This window comes from Arachis stenosperma, chromosome 3 (assembly GCF_014773155.1).
Source record: "Arachis stenosperma cultivar V10309 chromosome 3, arast.V10309.gnm1.PFL2, whole genome shotgun sequence".
In the NCBI taxonomy this organism is placed as follows: domain Eukaryota; kingdom Viridiplantae; phylum Streptophyta; class Magnoliopsida; order Fabales; family Fabaceae; genus Arachis; species Arachis stenosperma.
Window position 1 is genome coordinate 164431115 of NC_080379.1, and position 19079 is coordinate 164450193.

The 19079-nt window shown below is 33.4% G+C and overlaps 2 protein-coding genes and 1 pseudogene across 3 annotated transcripts; all 3 read right to left on the bottom strand.

Annotated features, from left to right (window-relative positions):
• Positions 1 to 4538: 4538 nt before the first annotated feature.
• On the bottom strand, positions 4539 to 7370 carry LOC130970484 (ubiquitin-conjugating enzyme E2 variant 1B-like). Its single transcript, XM_057896582.1, has 5 exons — positions 7133 to 7370; positions 6230 to 6369; positions 5764 to 5889; positions 5568 to 5694; positions 4539 to 4913 (listed from the first exon to the last, which is right to left on the bottom strand). Exons 1-5 carry the CDS (start codon positions 7158 to 7160, stop codon positions 4855 to 4857), a joined length of 480 nt encoding a protein of 159 aa, XP_057752565.1. The 5' UTR covers positions 7161 to 7370; the 3' UTR covers positions 4539 to 4854.
• Positions 7371 to 8137: 767 nt separating this feature from the next.
• On the bottom strand, positions 8138 to 13605 carry LOC130969516 (histidine--tRNA ligase, cytoplasmic-like). 2 transcript variants are annotated; one of them, XR_009081860.1, is made up of 8 exons: positions 12165 to 13605; positions 11642 to 11821; positions 11209 to 11466; positions 10612 to 10746; positions 10169 to 10450; positions 9819 to 9959; positions 9118 to 9479; positions 8138 to 8891 (listed from the first exon to the last, which is right to left on the bottom strand). XR_009081860.1 is itself a non-coding variant. In XM_057895271.1 (7 exons), exons 1-7 carry the CDS (start codon positions 13497 to 13499, stop codon positions 9180 to 9182), a joined length of 2631 nt encoding a protein of 876 aa, XP_057751254.1. In that variant the 5' UTR covers positions 13500 to 13605; the 3' UTR covers positions 8138 to 9179. The 2 variants fall into 2 exon arrangements, 1 of the variants encoding a protein (XP_057751254.1); XM_057895271.1 differs by having other exon boundaries at positions 8138 to 9479.
• A 2873-nt stretch (positions 13606 to 16478) lies between these two features.
• On the bottom strand, positions 16479 to 17292 carry LOC130968849 (40S ribosomal protein S15-4-like; annotated as a pseudogene).
• Between the last annotated feature and the right edge of the window lie 1787 nt (positions 17293 to 19079).

Sequence of the window (19079 nt, forward strand, 5' to 3'; positions counted from 1 at the left end):
ATTTTAATGATTATGATATTGATAACTTTGTGTTCATATTTTGCTTTCAATTGCTGCTGCATTTGAGTATATTTCACGCTCATGATATTCTTCATGGCCAATATAATAATCTGTGGATTAATCTAATAGTAGAAAGTGTTACTTTTTTTTTAATGATCGGTGCAGAAAACTTCATGAGAAGATTTTTACAAACAAGATGAATACATTTGATTTCACATAATGTTGAGAACAAAATAATGCTCCAATGAAAAAAAAAGTTGTTAAAGCAAGTGTTTTTAAGACAAATGGTGTCGTTACATAATTTATATATTTGTTGTTTTGTAAAAAGAACTTCTTAGGTGGATATAACTTGTTTAACAATTAATGCGGAAGGTAGAATTGATTGATGTTAACTAATGAAGGATTATCACTTACTAACATGTTGGCGCATATATAAGATAATATATAATTGTTAGGCTGAGTTAAATCCAAGTTGGTGCAAAGTATACCATAATAGTATTCATGATATCAAAGAAACAAATAATAAGCAATTAACTAGTCTTGCTAGATAGTAGATTCTTACCAAAAGCAATTATGTTAGGAGCTGTGAGGGTGCATGGGATTGGACAAAGACATTTCTCCATCCATCCTATACAATGCTAGGTAGAGTGAGAAACTTCCTAGCTTTAACCATTTGCATTAAAATTATAAGCCCCACATACAATACAAGTCAATTCCAGCCCAACTCCGTATGCATAGGAAATTAAATCAACTTTAATAGATCAATTTAAATTGGTCGAATGATCAGCTCACTCGTCCGCTTTAACAAGTGTCGGAGGTCGAATTTTGCATTGTGCATAGCAAACCTTTAAATAGAGCTCAAATCCATCGGACTCGAGGATACCGTGACAAAAAAAATCAACTTCATTCATTCATAGCTTAACAATTCAATATAGATGGTAAGTTTTTATGTTGGTTAAAAATGATGAAGTAAAAAGTACATGATTTAAAAGATTCATAGATTTATTATCTTATAATCCTGAATTATAAACTTATTTCATCTCTCACTTTTTCTTTTCATGATTTAATCTGTTCATTTAAATATTTTAAAAAGATTTATTTGGACTTGCTCTTAATTAATCCAACTCATCAAGCTACCAACACTGACTGCAATTGACAATATATATAATATTTGATAATACATCATTTATGAATTCCACCATTCAGTTTGAGTGTGTTCAAACATGTGTATGTGTGATATTGAACATTGTGTGGACCATTGACTAATTTTATAATGAGTTGTTCAACTAATACAAGCAGCTGAAAAACGGAAGTAGAAAAAGAGAAGGCTCTGCTCAAAGTCTATATATAGTTAATAGGAATAACATTCTTTTATATTTGTAGTGTGAATAATACAATTTTACAAACTCTAATTATATTAAGATCTGGAGTCAATGGATGGAATTGACTGAGGAATGAATAATTTGGGTGTGATTGTTAATAGCCGTTGGTAATTGACTTAATATATACTCATGTGATGTGTTTTATGGACACATAGATATGACTATAGTATATATATTATTTTAAAAAAAGGTTTTTAATCATTGGATTTAATTTATATTTTTTATATTCTCTTTCATATTTTGAATGTCTTGAAACTTACATGCTTTTAAAAAGAAAATAAGTTATATTATATTATTTTGTATTTATTAGCAGCACATCATGACTGATTAAAATGACAAAAAGTCACAAACACAAGGATTCCCTACCACCAAATGGAATGAGAGAACAGCAAAAATAGTAATTCTGATTTCTCAAATGTCACCTTCAATCCACAAATCAAACCTTTAACTCGCGTGATTTGCCGGACAGCTACATGTATCTCATTTTAATAAGAAGTTTAGTGGCAAAGGATTCCCAGTATGAGTATGTTTAATAATGAGAGAAAATAAGATGTTTTAGCAGTTTTAATCGTTTGTCTCAATTATAAAATATATATATATATATAATATTAATTAAAAAAAATTAAAAAAACTAACTTTTAGTTAGTTAATATTAATTAATTTTAGTTTGAGATTTAAAATTAAAAATTTATGATTTAAGATTTAGAATAGATAAAATAATTTAAAAAATAGTTAGTTGATGTTGGCTAAAAAAAATTGGTTACTTAAAATTTTTTTCCAAAAGTTTAATGATGAAAACTACTATACGAGTGTATGTTACACATTTCATGAATGGCATAAAAAGAAGAGAAACTAACCACCCAAAAAGCTTCAATTATTATGCCTCTTCTTTAAATAAATTGTCTGGCAATAACAAAATTGACTTACTCCCACATTACAACTAAGAAAAAGGCGTTTGGTTTATGACATTTGAGTTTAAGATTTTAATGGAACTTTTCGTTATGGATACGTTTTCCTTTTATTATAAAAAGTTTTTCCATTTTTCCAAAATACAATAATCTAACAAGTTTAGATGCACTATATATAGCTCCTTCATACTCTTTCTACGTGACCAAGCAATATAATATGTCACCAGAAGCACTAGGTTCCATTTAATTTAAATGTTAGACATACTTTTAGAATATTTTGTTCCAAAGTCTAGGTCAATATAATTATTTTATATGCATAGTGCATACTGATTTCCGTTGGTAGACTTGGGGTTGACAATATAATTAATTAAGATAGTCTGGTTGATTAGAATCACAAGTCTCAAATGAGAGTGATTTGTATTAAGTGAATAGGAGGTTGAGGTTGAATAGAGATGAAATTGATTGATGTCTACGTATCGAATAATTGACCTAATAGAAAACAGAATCCTTCAAATACGACTAAACTATTCTTCATACGTGGTCAAGTCGTTTTAGGGGAAAAAATGAGAAAAATGATGACATTTAAACTCTTTTATACGGTTTTAATTACCACTAAAGTGAAAAAGGAGATAAAAACAATAATATAATACTTTTTTTTTGTTTTCATGATGGAGTGTTATATTATTCAGTTCACTCCATAAAAACACGTTACATTCAACGTATAGTTCAAGTTTATTTCATCTGTGAGAAAGAGAAACACACATGGTTGGTTGGTGCAGCAGCAACGTAAGGTGGAAGGAGGAAGCAAAAGAAAAGAAAAGGGAAAGAGGATTGCAAGAGGGGAAGGATTGAAGGAAGGTCACCTCACACACATTCAATAATATAATATTTTGTATGCATTATTCATTGATATTAACATGAGAAATTAATGAGGATTTTTGTCTTTTGGCATTTGATGTGCCACCACATAAAAGTAGTACTCTACATAGAGGCATTTCAGCCTCAACTTCCGACCAAAATGCCAACCTCATTTTGCCCCTATTATTAGATAAGGTTTAATTCACCATGGCTTTTGCCATTCCATTACCCGATTTTGGCGTAATTGAATCTCTATCTCGACAACATAGCTGCCCATTGTCCAATCTTACTTCTCATCACTCTGGCTATATATAAGGCTACAGGATTCGGAACGCAAACTTGAATAATTGGATATCAAATCCCACATTGCACGTTCCCGGCTAGATTATTTGTAATGTATCCATGTCCACGTGAAAGTGCCGTTTTGTATAGTTAGCTGTGCAAGTATGTAACACATATTCCTATAAGACTATATATAGTTTCCTAAAATATACTTCTCCAATTTGGAAGATCCAAATTTTTCAATAATGAAGGGCAGTGCATTTCACATTCGGCCTCGTAAGTCGTAAGAAAGCAAATAGTTGATTCTTTACACACTTTCAGCGTCTGTTTTTTGAGTTTAGGCCACGCAGGAACTTAAAAGGCTCTATAGGCTGCTTCAGAGTTTTCTTTATTTCAGAATAACCATAGCTCCTATGAGACCCATACCCAAAAATACGTCGTAGAGCAAGGAGAACAAAGTAAGAGCTAGTGTCAGATACTATTATGCCTTTGTGGCCTTTTTTGACAACCACATATATCTACGTTTTCACAACTTACATCGCATCAACCGTTTGGTTGACCGTTATTTATTTATTTATTTTTTGTTATGGATATTAAGACCCAATGTAATATGGAGGTTCATTGTCAAATTCTTTTTCCTTTGTAGCAATTTTCCCTTATATCGTACCACCTACATCTAGGGGTGGCAAGCGGGAAAGTCCGCCCCGCCGCCTAGTGAGGCGGTCCTAAAATCCCACTCCGCCCCGCCTAACCGAAATCCCACTCCGCCCCGCCTAACTGCGGGCTGGTGGGCTAAGCCCGCCAAATCTCATCTTTTTTCCCTATTAACTATTAAATAATATATATAATTTCATAATCATTTTAATAAAGTATACAGACGGGCTAGTCAGGCTTTTGCTATTTGGCTGTCCCAATTTTCCATCCCGACCCGCCTTTTTGGCGGGTTACGCGGGCCGGCCTGGCGGGGTTATGCCCGTTTGCCACCCCTACCTGCACCTACTAACAATAATCTCTCTTAAGAGTAATAAGGATGATCAAAATGCAAAAACGAAACACCACTGGAATTAATGATGACCAATGATGCAAATTAATATGTTGGGGAAATCAATTCAATGATAAATCCACTGTTATTGCCACACTTTCAGCATAAAGTATACAGACGGGCTCACATTGACTTAGACACAATACATTCGAAAAGGAAGATAAATAGTTCCAACAGCCAAATCAGATGTCATCATAAAAGCAGTTTAACAGAATTCACGATAAATTCAGAGATCAAATAGAGGCTCTTTGATTGCTCCAGGTTACATAAGATACGCAGATGGTCCATAATTACATTTATAAATGCATTAATCCGTGAGGGGAGATCATCTATTGAATATAATTATTTACATTATTACTCTTGGGCTGGGCTCTCACCTGGATTACACAATACAACATTTCACCACCAGCCCCTTCTGATCAATCCTTCCTTCTTCGTTTCCTAAAAGTAGCACAAGACCATTCAGTATCTTCAAACTAAGATGGTAAGATTCATACATCAATAGAATCCTATGCTTTTAAAAGAGGGAAAATTAATGCTATATCTATATGTATGAGGTAGGTGTTAGTAATGAGAAGAAGAATTCCTAAAAGAATTAGGAGAGTAAAGGGCACCTCGGGTATTTTCTCTTTTATTTTCAAAGTACCATATTTGAATTCATGCTTTCAAGGCTGACCTCCCACTGTAATAGTGGAATTACAGCTTACCAGTAAAATTACAGCAGTTTCAGTTTTATTTCTTCTAGTAATACTAGGTTCATATCATATTACCATGAAAGTTTACAAATACACAAATATACAAATTAATTATCAAAAGTGTGTGTCGGCTTGGTTTCCCTCACCTTATATGCACATATAATATTTTTCATTACGATATTTCTCCTACAAGTCAATGCATATATGTACTGCTATATCAAATCATCAATGTCCATAGGAATGGTGTTTAGCCAAGGATGAGAAAGAAAGACAAATATTGTTGTATCAAGATTATAAATTATCCATGTACCCCATTATACAGAAACTATTGAATGTAGAGAGACAGTAATCATGCATATAGAAATAATACTACGAACAATCCGAAATAAGATCAACATACCTTCAGGAGGCTGAGCTAGCTTCCTGTTCTGTGGAGACGACATTTCTTTCTTCAATTGCAATAAAATGTCTTCCATCGTACACTCTCTTTGCCAGTTAGCAAGCATGGGAAACAATTGTGGTTCAACCTAGTAATTTAATTATAAGTTAAATCTTCAATCAACAATCATAATAAATCCCTCACAAAAGTTACCTACCACTCCAGTCTCTTGGTTGACGCAAGTCATGTTAATCCTTGTCTGAAATCTAACAGATGGTGGATTGTCTGGATAATCCTTACCACAAAACAATTTCAATTGGTAGATACGCCCTTCGTGGACAGTCTGGTTAAAAAAGAAGATCAATGGGAAAGTTCAGCAAGTCAATACAATGCTTGGGAAACAGTAATTATATATATCCACTAGCAGGCAGCACACACATAAAGATTAAAGAAGAAAAAGCATACAAGTAACATGTTTCCATTTAAACCATGTTTACTCTGTAGTGTTCTGTGTTTAATCATATGAAATATACTATACTAAAATGGAGAGCTCCATAACCTCTTAATCATTTAGTTGCAAAATAATAATTACAAGATAAACCCCCCACAATTTTTGGAGATGTTTTATTACAACAAACCATATATAACATATAACATAATTTTAATAATAACAAACATCTTACACCAGGGGGACCTATAATTGTCCCAGTCCATGATTGCATGTAGATATCATCAGCATCATCCATTCCATAGCTTACAGTTCCATCTCCAATTCCCTTCTCACCTCTCTCAAGCTCTTCCAATAATCTGAAATTCCTAGGAACTGCACAAATATGGCCAAAATTTAAGCTAGATAACTGCAATTTGGAATTATTTTATACAGCACTTAAATATAAATGGCAAACATAGTTATCAAATGTTGCAACCATTTTCAAATACATTCGAAAGAAGGGGGGGGGGGGGAGAGGAGAGGAATACCCAAACCACAACACTTGAGCAGAAAATGGCACATAAATTATAATGTCAGCAGGCAAGAACATCGTTATGGCAAAGAAATGCGGCATTACCAAGTTAAAGGAAACAATGAAGAAGAACAAAACAAAAGATAAGTGTAACATCACACACTCTTCAGGCTAAAACCTTTTTGTTCCCTGTTTCATTTATCAGATGGATAATTTTAGGTTTTGAGAAATTAACTAGATGAATACGAATAAAGACAAAATAGAAGAACAATCTAAGTAAATATCTATAATTGATACACTGATGATTTCAATTCCAAATATGCAAAGTTATAATCTCATGATAACGGACCCATATGTAATAGCTATAGCTAGGTATTTAACCCATTCACACGAATCAAACAAACAAAGTACCACAATTAGAAATTCTAGATTGCACACACAAACATCCAGAAGGCGAAAAAATTAACCACAATTAGAGAACGAGCTGTCAAAATAATGATCGAGAAAATTCAACCCAATTTAGGGGTAAAAAATGCTAGGAACCAAAAACCCACACAAAAAAAGAAAAACAAAAAAGCATGAAATCAGGAATCGGGAATCGGCGGGAAGGTGTAGAATACTGACCAACAACACTTGATCCTTCGGAACCCATTATTAGGGCGATGAAAAGAAACGGAGGAGGTGAAGATAGGGCTAGGGTTTTGGAATTGTAGAGCGAGAAAGTCACAAGGTTAAAGAGAGAGAAAGAGAGGATGAGTGTGACTTTGCGAGTCCAAGTGATGATGTTTGCGAAGTGGAGATTGGGATTAGGGAGAGAGTAAAGTAATGTAATGGGTCGCGTCTATTCTATCGTAATTTAATATCAAATTAACTTTAGATCAGGTCACTTACCCCATCATTAGATCTTTTTATATTATTTTTCAAAATTTTCATTTTGTTTAATTTCTTCATATATTTTTATATATATGCGCTTAATAGAAAATTTTTTCCAATGAATATTTAGTTATTCATTATTATAATATTATATTGATATTTTATTTTAATAATCGTAATACTAATTAATTCGACTTTAAACGAAAGCAAGACGGTGTGCCGAATTTTTCTACACATACTTTCTGTCTCAAACTCAAATAAAAGACTATAGCTTCGTTTTCTTTTGACGAGACAAATTAGAAACAAAAATGACATTCCTTTTTCTTTTAATCAAAGGTAGTTAATTTTATTTCAAGAATGACATTCCTAAGTGCATCAGTTACTACTTACTATATAAGAAACATTATTTAACTACCTTATTCTAAATTTCTAATCTTCAAGATATATTTGCAAGTTTATATACATAATGCTCATAAAGTTAAATTTTATTTTTACTACAAGAATTCAAGAAATGAAGCCGGACACAATCTTGGGCCAAAACGCGGAAATTAATCGAAAAAGAAAATGCATGAGATGCTTTGCACAAAAGAAAAAACAAGAAATCATGAATTACGTTGGTAAGACAAAATTGATTGTGCAAGAGGATAAAAACACAACGATTTTCACCTGAGGAGGAGGGCTAACTTTGGATTAATCGAATACATGACAATCTCAATTCTCAATATTTCTCTAATCAAATAAGGAATTACCAACCTATCCAAAAAAAAATATTGCTATTGTAAATGAACTTGAATTATTTCTCAATCCTATTTAGTTTAAAATAAATATAAAGACCCAAACAAATAAAATTACTTAAATACCTTTTATCCCTTTACAAAATGGCGTTACTAACACTAGGGATTCTTCTGAAACTCTTTCAAACAATGAACTCCAACACACGCGTCACTGGCAACCACCACTCCACCCTCTTACAAGTCATCAGAATCGTGCCTGCCCTCACCACCGGCCAAGACCTCTGGTCCTCACGCGGCTTCTACCTTCAGCTCTCCGCTCACTCAACATCTAAATTCTTCAACCAATTTGCAATACCTATACATTCTTGAGAGAAAAAATCTGTTCTCTATTTCCCTCTTCTCAAGTGGTTCTAGTGTTAAAGGAAAATAGATTACAATATAATTAACTTCACTATTACAAAAACATCGAAGATAGAAATATAAGGGTAACATAAACTAAAACCCCAAATCATTACAAAAACTTAAAATCAAAATTCAAGAAAAAAAAACTCAACATAGGATAGTATGTTATGACGAATTCATCAACGTTGTCCTTGTAAGCTTTGGCCATAGGGGCCATGGTTGGTGACAGCCTCCGTTCAAACTTAAAGCTTATGGAAGCTTTTGTTGCAGCCACAAGCGGCACAAGTGAGAGCTTGAGGTGTTCCTTCAGTTTCTCTGCTGGTTGGTTCTCCGGTAGATTTGCTGCCGACGAGGGGAGCAGCGGCAGTTGAGAACTTGAGATGGAAGTTGTAGGAGAGGGAGGCATGGTTTGGGAGGAAAGGGGCGGTGCAGTTAAACATGAAATTTGAAAAAGTTGAATGAAGGTATTTTCGAAAAAAAAATGTTATTAAAATTTCAATTATGTGTCACCATTTTCTGAAGGTATTGAAGGGACTTAAATTTTGTGTCCCGAAATTGAAATTTTACTTCTAATCTCTGATCACTCAACACAAACACTACCTTTTTATAATATGAAGATATGAATGCTGATCCAGAAAACAATCCTGTAGGGGCCTTGCCCTTCATGGGTTTAACCTACTTCGAACTTGCTCCGCAAATTGATCTCTAGGAATGGTTACATCATTACTAGCCTCCAAGTTTTTCAATTGCACAACACCTTCCTTTATTTCTTGCTCACCAACTATCACCATCCATGGAATCCTTGATTCTTTGGCAAAGTCAAAGTGCTTCTGTCTTCTTTTATTCACCAAGAACTCTGCTTTCACACCGGTGTCCCACAATTCACCTGCCAGCTCTGCAGCTAGTGTCAGGTCATTCCCTAATATGCTCACTAGCACTTCTGTCTTGTTTGGCCGCGGCACCTAAAGAAAAACAATACCATTCTGAAGTTATATCGCACTGTGAGGTACAGAAGCGAAAACAAAAATAGGAATACTGGCTACACAATGCCAATAGCCACCATCATCATTCAAACTCTGTAGTAATCCAAGTTATTTAGGAACATTAGCTGGCTTGTATTTTCTTTCTTTCCTTCTTTTTTGGGATCCTGTCCTCTCAAAGGCTCATATAAAGCATCAATGTTCAATGAATGTTGTGGCAAAATTGGTTTCAAAATGATATTCCATGCTCAGAACCATCAAGAATGATATATTTAACGTACACAGCCAATTAAGTTACTTGTAAAGTATTATGACTTTTACCTGGTTCTGATCCTTCTGCTGTTGCTCCATTATCGCAAATACTCTCTCAATTCCAAGACTTACACCAACTGCTGGAACTTGCTTTGAGCCAAACATTCCTATTAAGTTATCATATCGACCACCAGCAGCAATTGAACCAACCTGTGGAAAAACCATAAACCAATCCAAAAATATGAGAGAAAGATTCAAATAAAATTCATGTAGAAGAAACAAATAAGTGTGCATACACAAAAATGACTATCATAAGATTGAAGTCAACAAAGAGGTATTTTCAAGAATAAAGGATTACATGTTAATGTTACTAAAGTTCGAACATTCAAAATGGAGGACATATAAGACATATGCATTACCTGAGCACCCCCTTTAAAAACAGCTTCATATATAACTCCAGTATAATAATCAAGGCCCCTAGCAAGACTTAAGTCAAAAACCACTTTATCAATGCATTTTGATTTATCCAGAGCTTTAAATAAAATTTCCAGGTCATTCAATGCATCAGCAGATCCAGCATGTTCTAAGAAAGCACTGCCCTCTTGTTTAAGTTTAGATAATAATGTTAATGGAGATCCTTTTTCTTTCACATAAGTTTCAATTCTATCTGCAGTCTCAGTAGTTAACCCTTTCTCTTCCACCTACAATCAAAAGAAAAAAAAAACAAAAGACATTACACTAAGAGATCAGCAGCATTTAAAAAGCAACAGCCATACCAAATTCACCCTAAGTAAGTTATCAGCAATAGAAGAAAAGCATATACCAAATACAAACAACCACAAGTAGAAGCATATGTCCTCACCATTTCTTTTCTTATCTGTTCAAAAGACTGTTTGTCTAACTTGTCAATGCTAGAGCATATAGTCCTAAACTTCTCAGGTGGTACTCCACATATTTCCATCATGCCATCCAGTAACTTTCTATGATTCAACTTTATCTGCAAAACAAAACAAGAAAAAGAGTCACATACCAAAATATACCGTGTAATCTTAACACATTATTCAATAGAGTTTCAAAAACCACAATCAATTGCCAGTCACATCCAAAGGAATGATTGGGATTAAAAAGGTAAAGAGCAAAGACCACATCAGCTTACATATAGTTTGATAATTGAGTAAGTGGCATAGAAAGGAACTGATATTCTGATGACAATGGGATTAACAATTGCACCTTATGTAAGCCAAGAACATATATTAACTAAAAATCCTAGCCACAGAACATAAGCCCAAGAATTAGCACATTTCTATGAGAACAACTTGGCAGTGTTGTGTTGCTAACAACTCTTCAAAAAGTATTGACAGACCACGATGGTTGATCTCAATAGCAAATTATAAGCACAGAAGACGGTCCTACAATATAAGAACATTGTGTCTAGATAATAAATAACACAAATATTTACCTCATATTCCCCAATGTCAAGCTCATCAAGCAATTCAGTCAAAACTCTAACAACCTCAAAGTCTGGAGCCATTTTTTCAGATGGTCCAGCAATATCAAAGTCGCATTGGTAAAATTCACGGTATCTTCCCTTTGATGGGTTGTCTCTTCTGTAGACCTTAGCTATTTGGTACCTTTTTAAAGATGTCAGGCCATTCATGGCCATAAACCTAGCAAATGGAACTGTCAAGTCATACCTCAATGAACAGAGCTCCCCACCCTGTCAAACAAGTTTAATACAAGTTAGCATGAAATAAACTTTGAAAAAGAAGAAACCAATCTTACAGATAACCTACATGGAAGTCATAAGGAAGCAAAGTCAAGATAAATAAAAAATTAACATGATCAAATATAGCAGCAAGATCATAAATGACACTAGAAATAAATATATTTACCTGATCAGCAAGATCATAAATCAACTTTGAATCTTCTCCATACTTCCCCATCAGAGTTTCTCGCAACTCAAAAACAGGGGTATCCAAGGCTGTGGCGCCATGCCTCTCAAAGACTTGTTCTATTATTGAAAATGCCTTCTTTCTAATTGTCATTTGCTCTTTAGCGAAATCACGAGTTCCCTGAAATTTTGTATTGTAATACTCAACGTAAGATTACCAGCAAGCACATCCCATGTGGTAACATATGCAAACACAGAACATTTCCATTATCCATAGACAGCAGCACCAAATGCCAAAAAGATAAAAGTAGACAAATGAATAATAGCTCAGCAGCACAAGCCATTGGATTTGGAATATATGTTATTTATAGCTTTACCCCTTGTAAGATGCCTTTTGCTGTAATTGATCAAGCTCAAGCAGTCTACTCTTTCAATTATTAACCCACATAAAAGTTCTCGAACGAATTTGATACGAATTAAGTAGATTAAATCTGTAAGCTTCACAAGTACATTTAGAGAATTACCTTAGGGATCTTGGGCAATCTTCTGCTTTCATTGCTTTCCAGAATATCCTTTACCTTCAATAAAAATCCATTAAACTCAGGTTCGGCTGAATCCAAAAACAATTGAAAGTTTCCCACCATTGTCTCTAACAACCCTGAATTCTCAACAGCAGCCGCTCTTTTACTCTGCAACCCGTCCTTAATCAATGGCAAAATCATACTAGTTCCTTTGCCCAAAACAACCTTCTTCTTCTTCTTCTCTGCTTTTGAATTCTCTGCATTGCCCTGAACCCCTTGACCCTTTTCATTCAGCTCCCCACCTTCAAGTACAGCAAAGGCAGTCACAACTTCCCATGCCACAATCTTCCAAACAGACCCCAATAGCACGTTGACTTTGCCTGCAAACTTAACATATTCCTTTTCTAAAACCAAGCCCAAAGCCGCATTGAAACCACTATCTAAGCTAGCATCAGTGGGGCATTCCTTTCCAAACATCTCCCCAATGCTCGATTTCAAATCATCACTGCTTATGGACTCCAAATTATTCTTAGCACGCAGAAAACTACACTCACCAAGTTCCCTCAATGCCGCTGCCAATGACAACAGCACAGTGGAGACAGCTTGTTCAGTTCCATCACTAGCAGCCTGAATTTCAGCCAATTTAAAACCCGAATTTAACTCAACTCGCATCTTTGAATGCACCGATTTAACCTGTTCCCTCAAAGTTCCATGAATCTTTGGAACCTTGGCAACCGCTCCAATCTTCTCCTTTCCCACCAGCTTGGATCCGTTAAGCAGAACCCTCATATCACTTGCGACTCCAACTTCCTCCTTGGAAGTATGACCGTCACCGGAATCCATCAAATTGAAGGCGGTCACGTCGGCTTTTGAGGCCTCGCAGGACAGCGCGGCGGCGACATCGGAGAAGGACGTCAATGCGGCGGATTGGTGGTCCAAAATAGCTGAAATTCCAAGCAATGCCGAAGAAACGTTGTTGAGAACGAGCAACTCGTCTTGAGTGACTTGGAGATCTTCGAATCGGAAAGCGCTGGGGTTGGAATTGAGGGATTCGGAAATGAGAAGAAGAAGGTCAGGGCGAATCGAAGAGGAGGGAGTGAGGAGGAGCTTGTTGAGAAGTACGAGGAGGAAGGCTCGGATTTCGAAGAGGGAGAGGAAGTTAGGGATTGCGATGGTATGCTTCAACGAGGGCGTTGCAGAGGACGATGAGGTGGAGAGCCTGTCGAGGGCAGATGTATCAATGCGGACATGGGCGAGGCTGGCGGAGACGGCGGAAACGGCGGAGGAGGAGAGGGAGGAGCCCTTGCCGCCGAGTGTAACGGTAGAGAGCTCAGCCATGAGCGGTGATGGCTGAAACCAGTTGCGACTTGAGAGAACGGAAGCAGGGTTTTACTGTTTTAGGTTCCTTCTTCCTACAACGCCGCTACTAATACGCTTTCCTTGCTTCCCATAGATTCTTCTTTTCTTTAAAGTGGACACTCAGATGGAGTTGATAGTTGAGAGATATTTGATAAGAATATAGTAAAATACTTAAATTTATTAAATTATTTAAAAATTTTCAGCTATTAATTTAATTGTATATAAGTTTTCATTTTTTTCAATTTTTTTGTTAATATTTTTTTTATATTCTATGATATTGTATTCTTTTAGTCATATCAATTACTATTTCACCTAAAAATAATAACTATGATATTAATATGTATTATATTAAAAAGTTTTAATTATATCAAATTATGTAATTATTTTTAATTTTCATCTTTGTATCAAAATATCTTTATGATTAATTACGTTACTATTATTCACTATGTCTGACTATATTGTTTTCTACTAGACTTTCTCATATTTTGTTGGGAAAATTATTATAAAGGACCGTTAGGAAGATTTAATTATTAAAAAGGACTTTTGATATTAAAATTATTAAGAAGGACCAAATCTTTTTATAATATTTAAGAAGAAGAACCAAATCTTTCTATAAAAAAATAAATAATTATTTTTTATTTATTTTTTATAATTTTTATATTAACATTTTTTTTCTAAAATTTTAGTAATTTTTATTATTTATTTATGTATTTTTTTACTTTTCTAATTTTTTAACTTTATTTTTCTTGTTGGGTAAAGATCACAAAATTAAAAAATAAATAAAAATTATTAAAATTTTAAGAAAAATAAAATTTATCAACATAAAGATTATAATTTTTAGAGACCATGCATTTTATATTTTCTTTGGGGTATAGCATTCATGTTAATTTTTTTTAAGAGGTCTTCCCACATTCAATTAAGAGGTCGCGTGGATTTGAGTCTTCTATCTTTGGAAAAAAAAGCATTCATGTTAATTTAGCCATTAAATTATATAAAAAACATGATATAAATTCAAAGGTAATTTACGTTAATAAATAGAGATTAAAGTTATACAGATATCCTACATAAAATTATTTGATTACACATCTGTTTTAAATATATCTATATAAATTAAATTAGATAAATTTAATTATTAATAAGATAAAATATCTAAATAAATCGAATTAAGCCATTTCAATTTATTAAAACAAGTGAAAAATTATATCTGCACTAAATTCTTTAATAAATCTAATCAATCCAATTTAATTTATTATTATAGAAATACATGATAAATTGAATCGGTTCATAAACTCAATTTACTATAATACATAACACGAAATAAGTATTATTGTGTAAGTATCTGAAGAATAATTATTAATTTAAAATTTTAGATGACCAATTTTAGAAAATAATATTTAGTAAAACTGTTATTAAAATTTATTTTTATTATTTTTAGTAATTTTTATTATTTAAGGGAAAATTATAAAAAATAAATAAAAATAATTAAAGATATATTTGTCTCTTTATAGAAAGATTTGGTTCTTCTTCTTAAATATTATAAGAAGATTTGGTCCTTTTTAATAATTTTAATATTAAAGGTCCTTTTTAATAATTAAATCTTCCTAGCGGTCCTTTACAATAATTTTCCCTATTTTGTTTTGTTCTTTCACTCAAGAAAATTCTCTTTTGGATTTTGTCATTTTTTAATTTTGGATATATCTTCTATAAATCTATGTCTCTACTACTAAGAGAGTTAGATCATAAAGGAGTTGGATTTTTTGCTTATTTTTTATATAATTATTACATGTGATTGAAATATAATATTTAGCAAAAAATGAAGAATTCAATTCATTGACAAATTTCTTCATAAGGTTAAGTTACATTTAATCTTTTCAAATGTTAAATAAGAAGAAAACTCAGACCTAGACAGACTAAGTTCTTCAAAAATCAATTGGATACGGTTCTCACAAGTTGAGGTTCATTGTACATTGCGATAAGAAACATCACTCACTTTCACTTTCACTGCCTTGCCCTCATTTGAAAAAGGGGGAAAAATCAACTAAGCAAAGCTTATGATTGTCAAGAAACATAAATTAGAAACTCTACATTTTAAAGGGCAATTTACCGGTTTGGGATGAGCTTGAAATGTCAACTGATTCAATTCGATTGGTATTTGAACTTTCTTCTAGTGTGATAATATGAAGAATGGAGAGTTCTGACTTCTGAGCAACTACATCCAACTATGCTTATAAGATTTTTTAGGACTATTAACGTGCCCCAAGCTAATAAGTTTTAGATTTTGACAAGCATGAAAGTGTAAACCCTACACATAATAATCATTTATATATCAAGTTGTATACCAAAGATTTTTTAATCAAAATATTTGAATTAAATTCTTGAGAGATCATTTGATTTCCACCTCAAAAGAGAGTCCAGATGTTTGTTGGTCATTTATCACCAAATTGCACAAAAAGAGTACTAGTCCTATATATGTTTAATAGCTTACTGCTGGTCTAACGCATTTTCTGCATTGCCACCATTCAGCAGCTTGATCATCAATATGTTTCCATTGATGATGATAAAGCCATTTATGTTTGAAATTTTGAAATATTTACCTAACTGTTACCCTCATCATTGAGGGAATAGAACACTTGCTGTACAAACCACACCATAAAGAAAACATATTGCTTGGGCCTCGAGAGGTTTTTTCCTTTTTCCCACTCCCATTAAAATTTTGTTTCTTCTCCCATCGTGAATCTCACTTTAAATCATTACACCTTGAGAAGATATCAATGCAATCTCACAGAGGCAATGACTCAATTTTTAAATTCGTTATTTATACAATTCTTCCAAGTTCACTATATTAATCCTCTCCACAAAAAAGCACTCAGTAATCAGTAATCACTATGGCGTGTGCTGAATTGGTTACATCATCTTCATGATACGAAGATTTGCAAGTTTGACAAAAGTCGAAAGTAATTTTGAGGAAATAACTAAAATCGCGCACAAAAAATACCATGTCGCTGATGAATGCTTAGAGTTGGTTTCATAATAAGAGAATCGGCAGATATAACAAGAAACTTAAATTTGAAAGCAAGCAAAAGTCTTGAGTGTTACTATGGAATCTAAAACATGAACACAAATCTGGTATCGGGGAGGTGGTGATGAAGTCGTCATTTGAGAGGGATGAACCTGGAAGAGTGGGTGGCACCATACCAGGCCTGCCGTGCTTGACGGGCTTGTAAGATATGGAGAACTCGGCAAGGTAATGGCCAATCATCTCAGGCTTAATCTCAACCTGGTTGAACGTCTTTCCGTTGTAAACACCAATGATGCTACCGATCATCTCAGGAACAATTATCATGTTGCGAAGGTGTGTGCGAACTGGCTCAGGCTTCTCACCCGCCGGAGCTTCCCTCTTCGCTTTCCGGAGCTTCTTGATAAGCGCCATCGGCTTCCTTGTCAGACCTCTCTGGAACCTTCTGCGAGCGCGCGCGGTGAACAGCTTCACGAGCTCGTCGGTAGACATGTCCAGGAGCGCGTCCAGATCCACTCCTCTGAAGCTGAACTTCTTGAACGTTCTCTTCTTTGGCGCTGACGCCGCCGCTGCAGTATCTCCTTCCACATCTGCCTGCAAAACGAAAATTCACAATCGTCACAACAAACTTATACGGTTACATGCACGGATTCAAGAGCAGAAGAAGCCTTTACCATGATTGCAACACCTGAAGACGAAGACGATGACGATGCAGAGTGTGCTGCCGGCCGCTAGGGTTTTTGGATGACACTGCGGATGAAAGCTTCCTTAACAATTTTTATATGTAACCGACATTTGGGCCTTATTGGACCTATCTCCCATTGGGCCTTACTAACACGGGCCTGGCCCATAACAAGCCCATCGTTCATTCTCATTGTCAATCGGCTATTAATCCTCAACATAAATCAATGCATCATTATTGCTGGCGACTAAATTCGTTAATTGACAACTTTTATTATTTTAGTCGTTTAAATTTAAAATTATTATATGGATTTTTGAAATTCAATTTTAGATACTATATTAGTTTTAGATTTTTTCTAATATTAAGTATTGAATTAGTTTTGTCATGTTGAATATACGGTTAAATAATATTATTTTATTTTGACATTTAGATAAGATAAAAAAAATTTATATAATGTATAAATTATTATATTTTTCTTCATCTTCCAAAATAATTTCGGTTAAATCTTATTTAAAAACTAAAACAAAAAAAAATACTATTTAGTATTTAATCATTATAAATCAGAATTAGCTCAACTAAAAATAGTTTACATTAGTCTAAAGTTAGATCTTGAAGACTAATATGATATTTTAAATTTAAAAAACTAAAATAATAAAAGTCATACATCTTAGAAACCACTACGAAAATTTATTTACCCATAAAAAACATTAATGCATCATTATCGTTTTAATTAAGATAGTCATTTTTCGTAAGTTATTATATATGGCGTCACTTTCCTAGTTATTGCTTCCTTCTATCTACCACTCCCCGGAGCGAAATGCATCGCATGCACGTGCACTTGACCAATTTCAAACTTTTGATTTTACACTAACGGAGCCAATATCTAAATTAATATTGCTTGCAAAATATAACAATGAGAATTATATTAATTAATTCAACTAAATTAAGGGTTTATAATCTGCTTAATAAAAAAATTAATTTCAAGTTGAGAATATCATCATATCAAATCGATGGGAATTAACTAACTATGAAATAAGTTAGTGTCAAAAAAAAAAAAAAACACAAACAATGAAACTCACATAATTATTAGTTATGGCGTGGTTACTCCAACGATAAAATCTTGACATAAAATAATATTATAAATCGTTAATAATAAGATATAATTGATTAATATATTTGATTGAATCATCTAATAACAATTCACAATATTATGTTGATGTGAAGATATCATTCTAGTATTACATAAGACTATTTGCCAACAATGGGTTGAAGTGTTGAATAGCATGACTCGTTAGTCTTTAATTCCCTTTCCAGAAATTGTGCGATACAAAGTAGAAACTGGTAATAGTAATACCACACGACACACGTGCATGCATTTGATATTCTTCTTTGGCTAGCATTATTGAGACTAGCTAGTACTCGATCTCCCTTTTTTGGCGTGCGTGCGTGCACTTGAAAATAATATTTTGATGCAACAAAATAAAATATATCACTATAAAGATAAATAGTGCCTATATATACTAATTAAAAAAATAATGCATGTTTCAACGAGTATGATCTTCTGCATATATGTTAGGATTTAGATCTAGAATCCTTGATCTACTAGAAAGTTCATGAAATTAATTAATTATTATAACTCACTTTCTTTTATTTTCACATACATATATAAACAATTGTATGTATGGTATATTATACGAGACCTTACATACGTGCGTATTAATAAAATGAATTACAACTCTGAAAATACTTTATTTATTGAATTATTAAATTTAAAAAAAATTAAGTTAATGATTAAAAGTGACGATAAAAATAATAAATTTTGATGGTTATTTAACAGTTTTTATAATAATATGACTCGTTA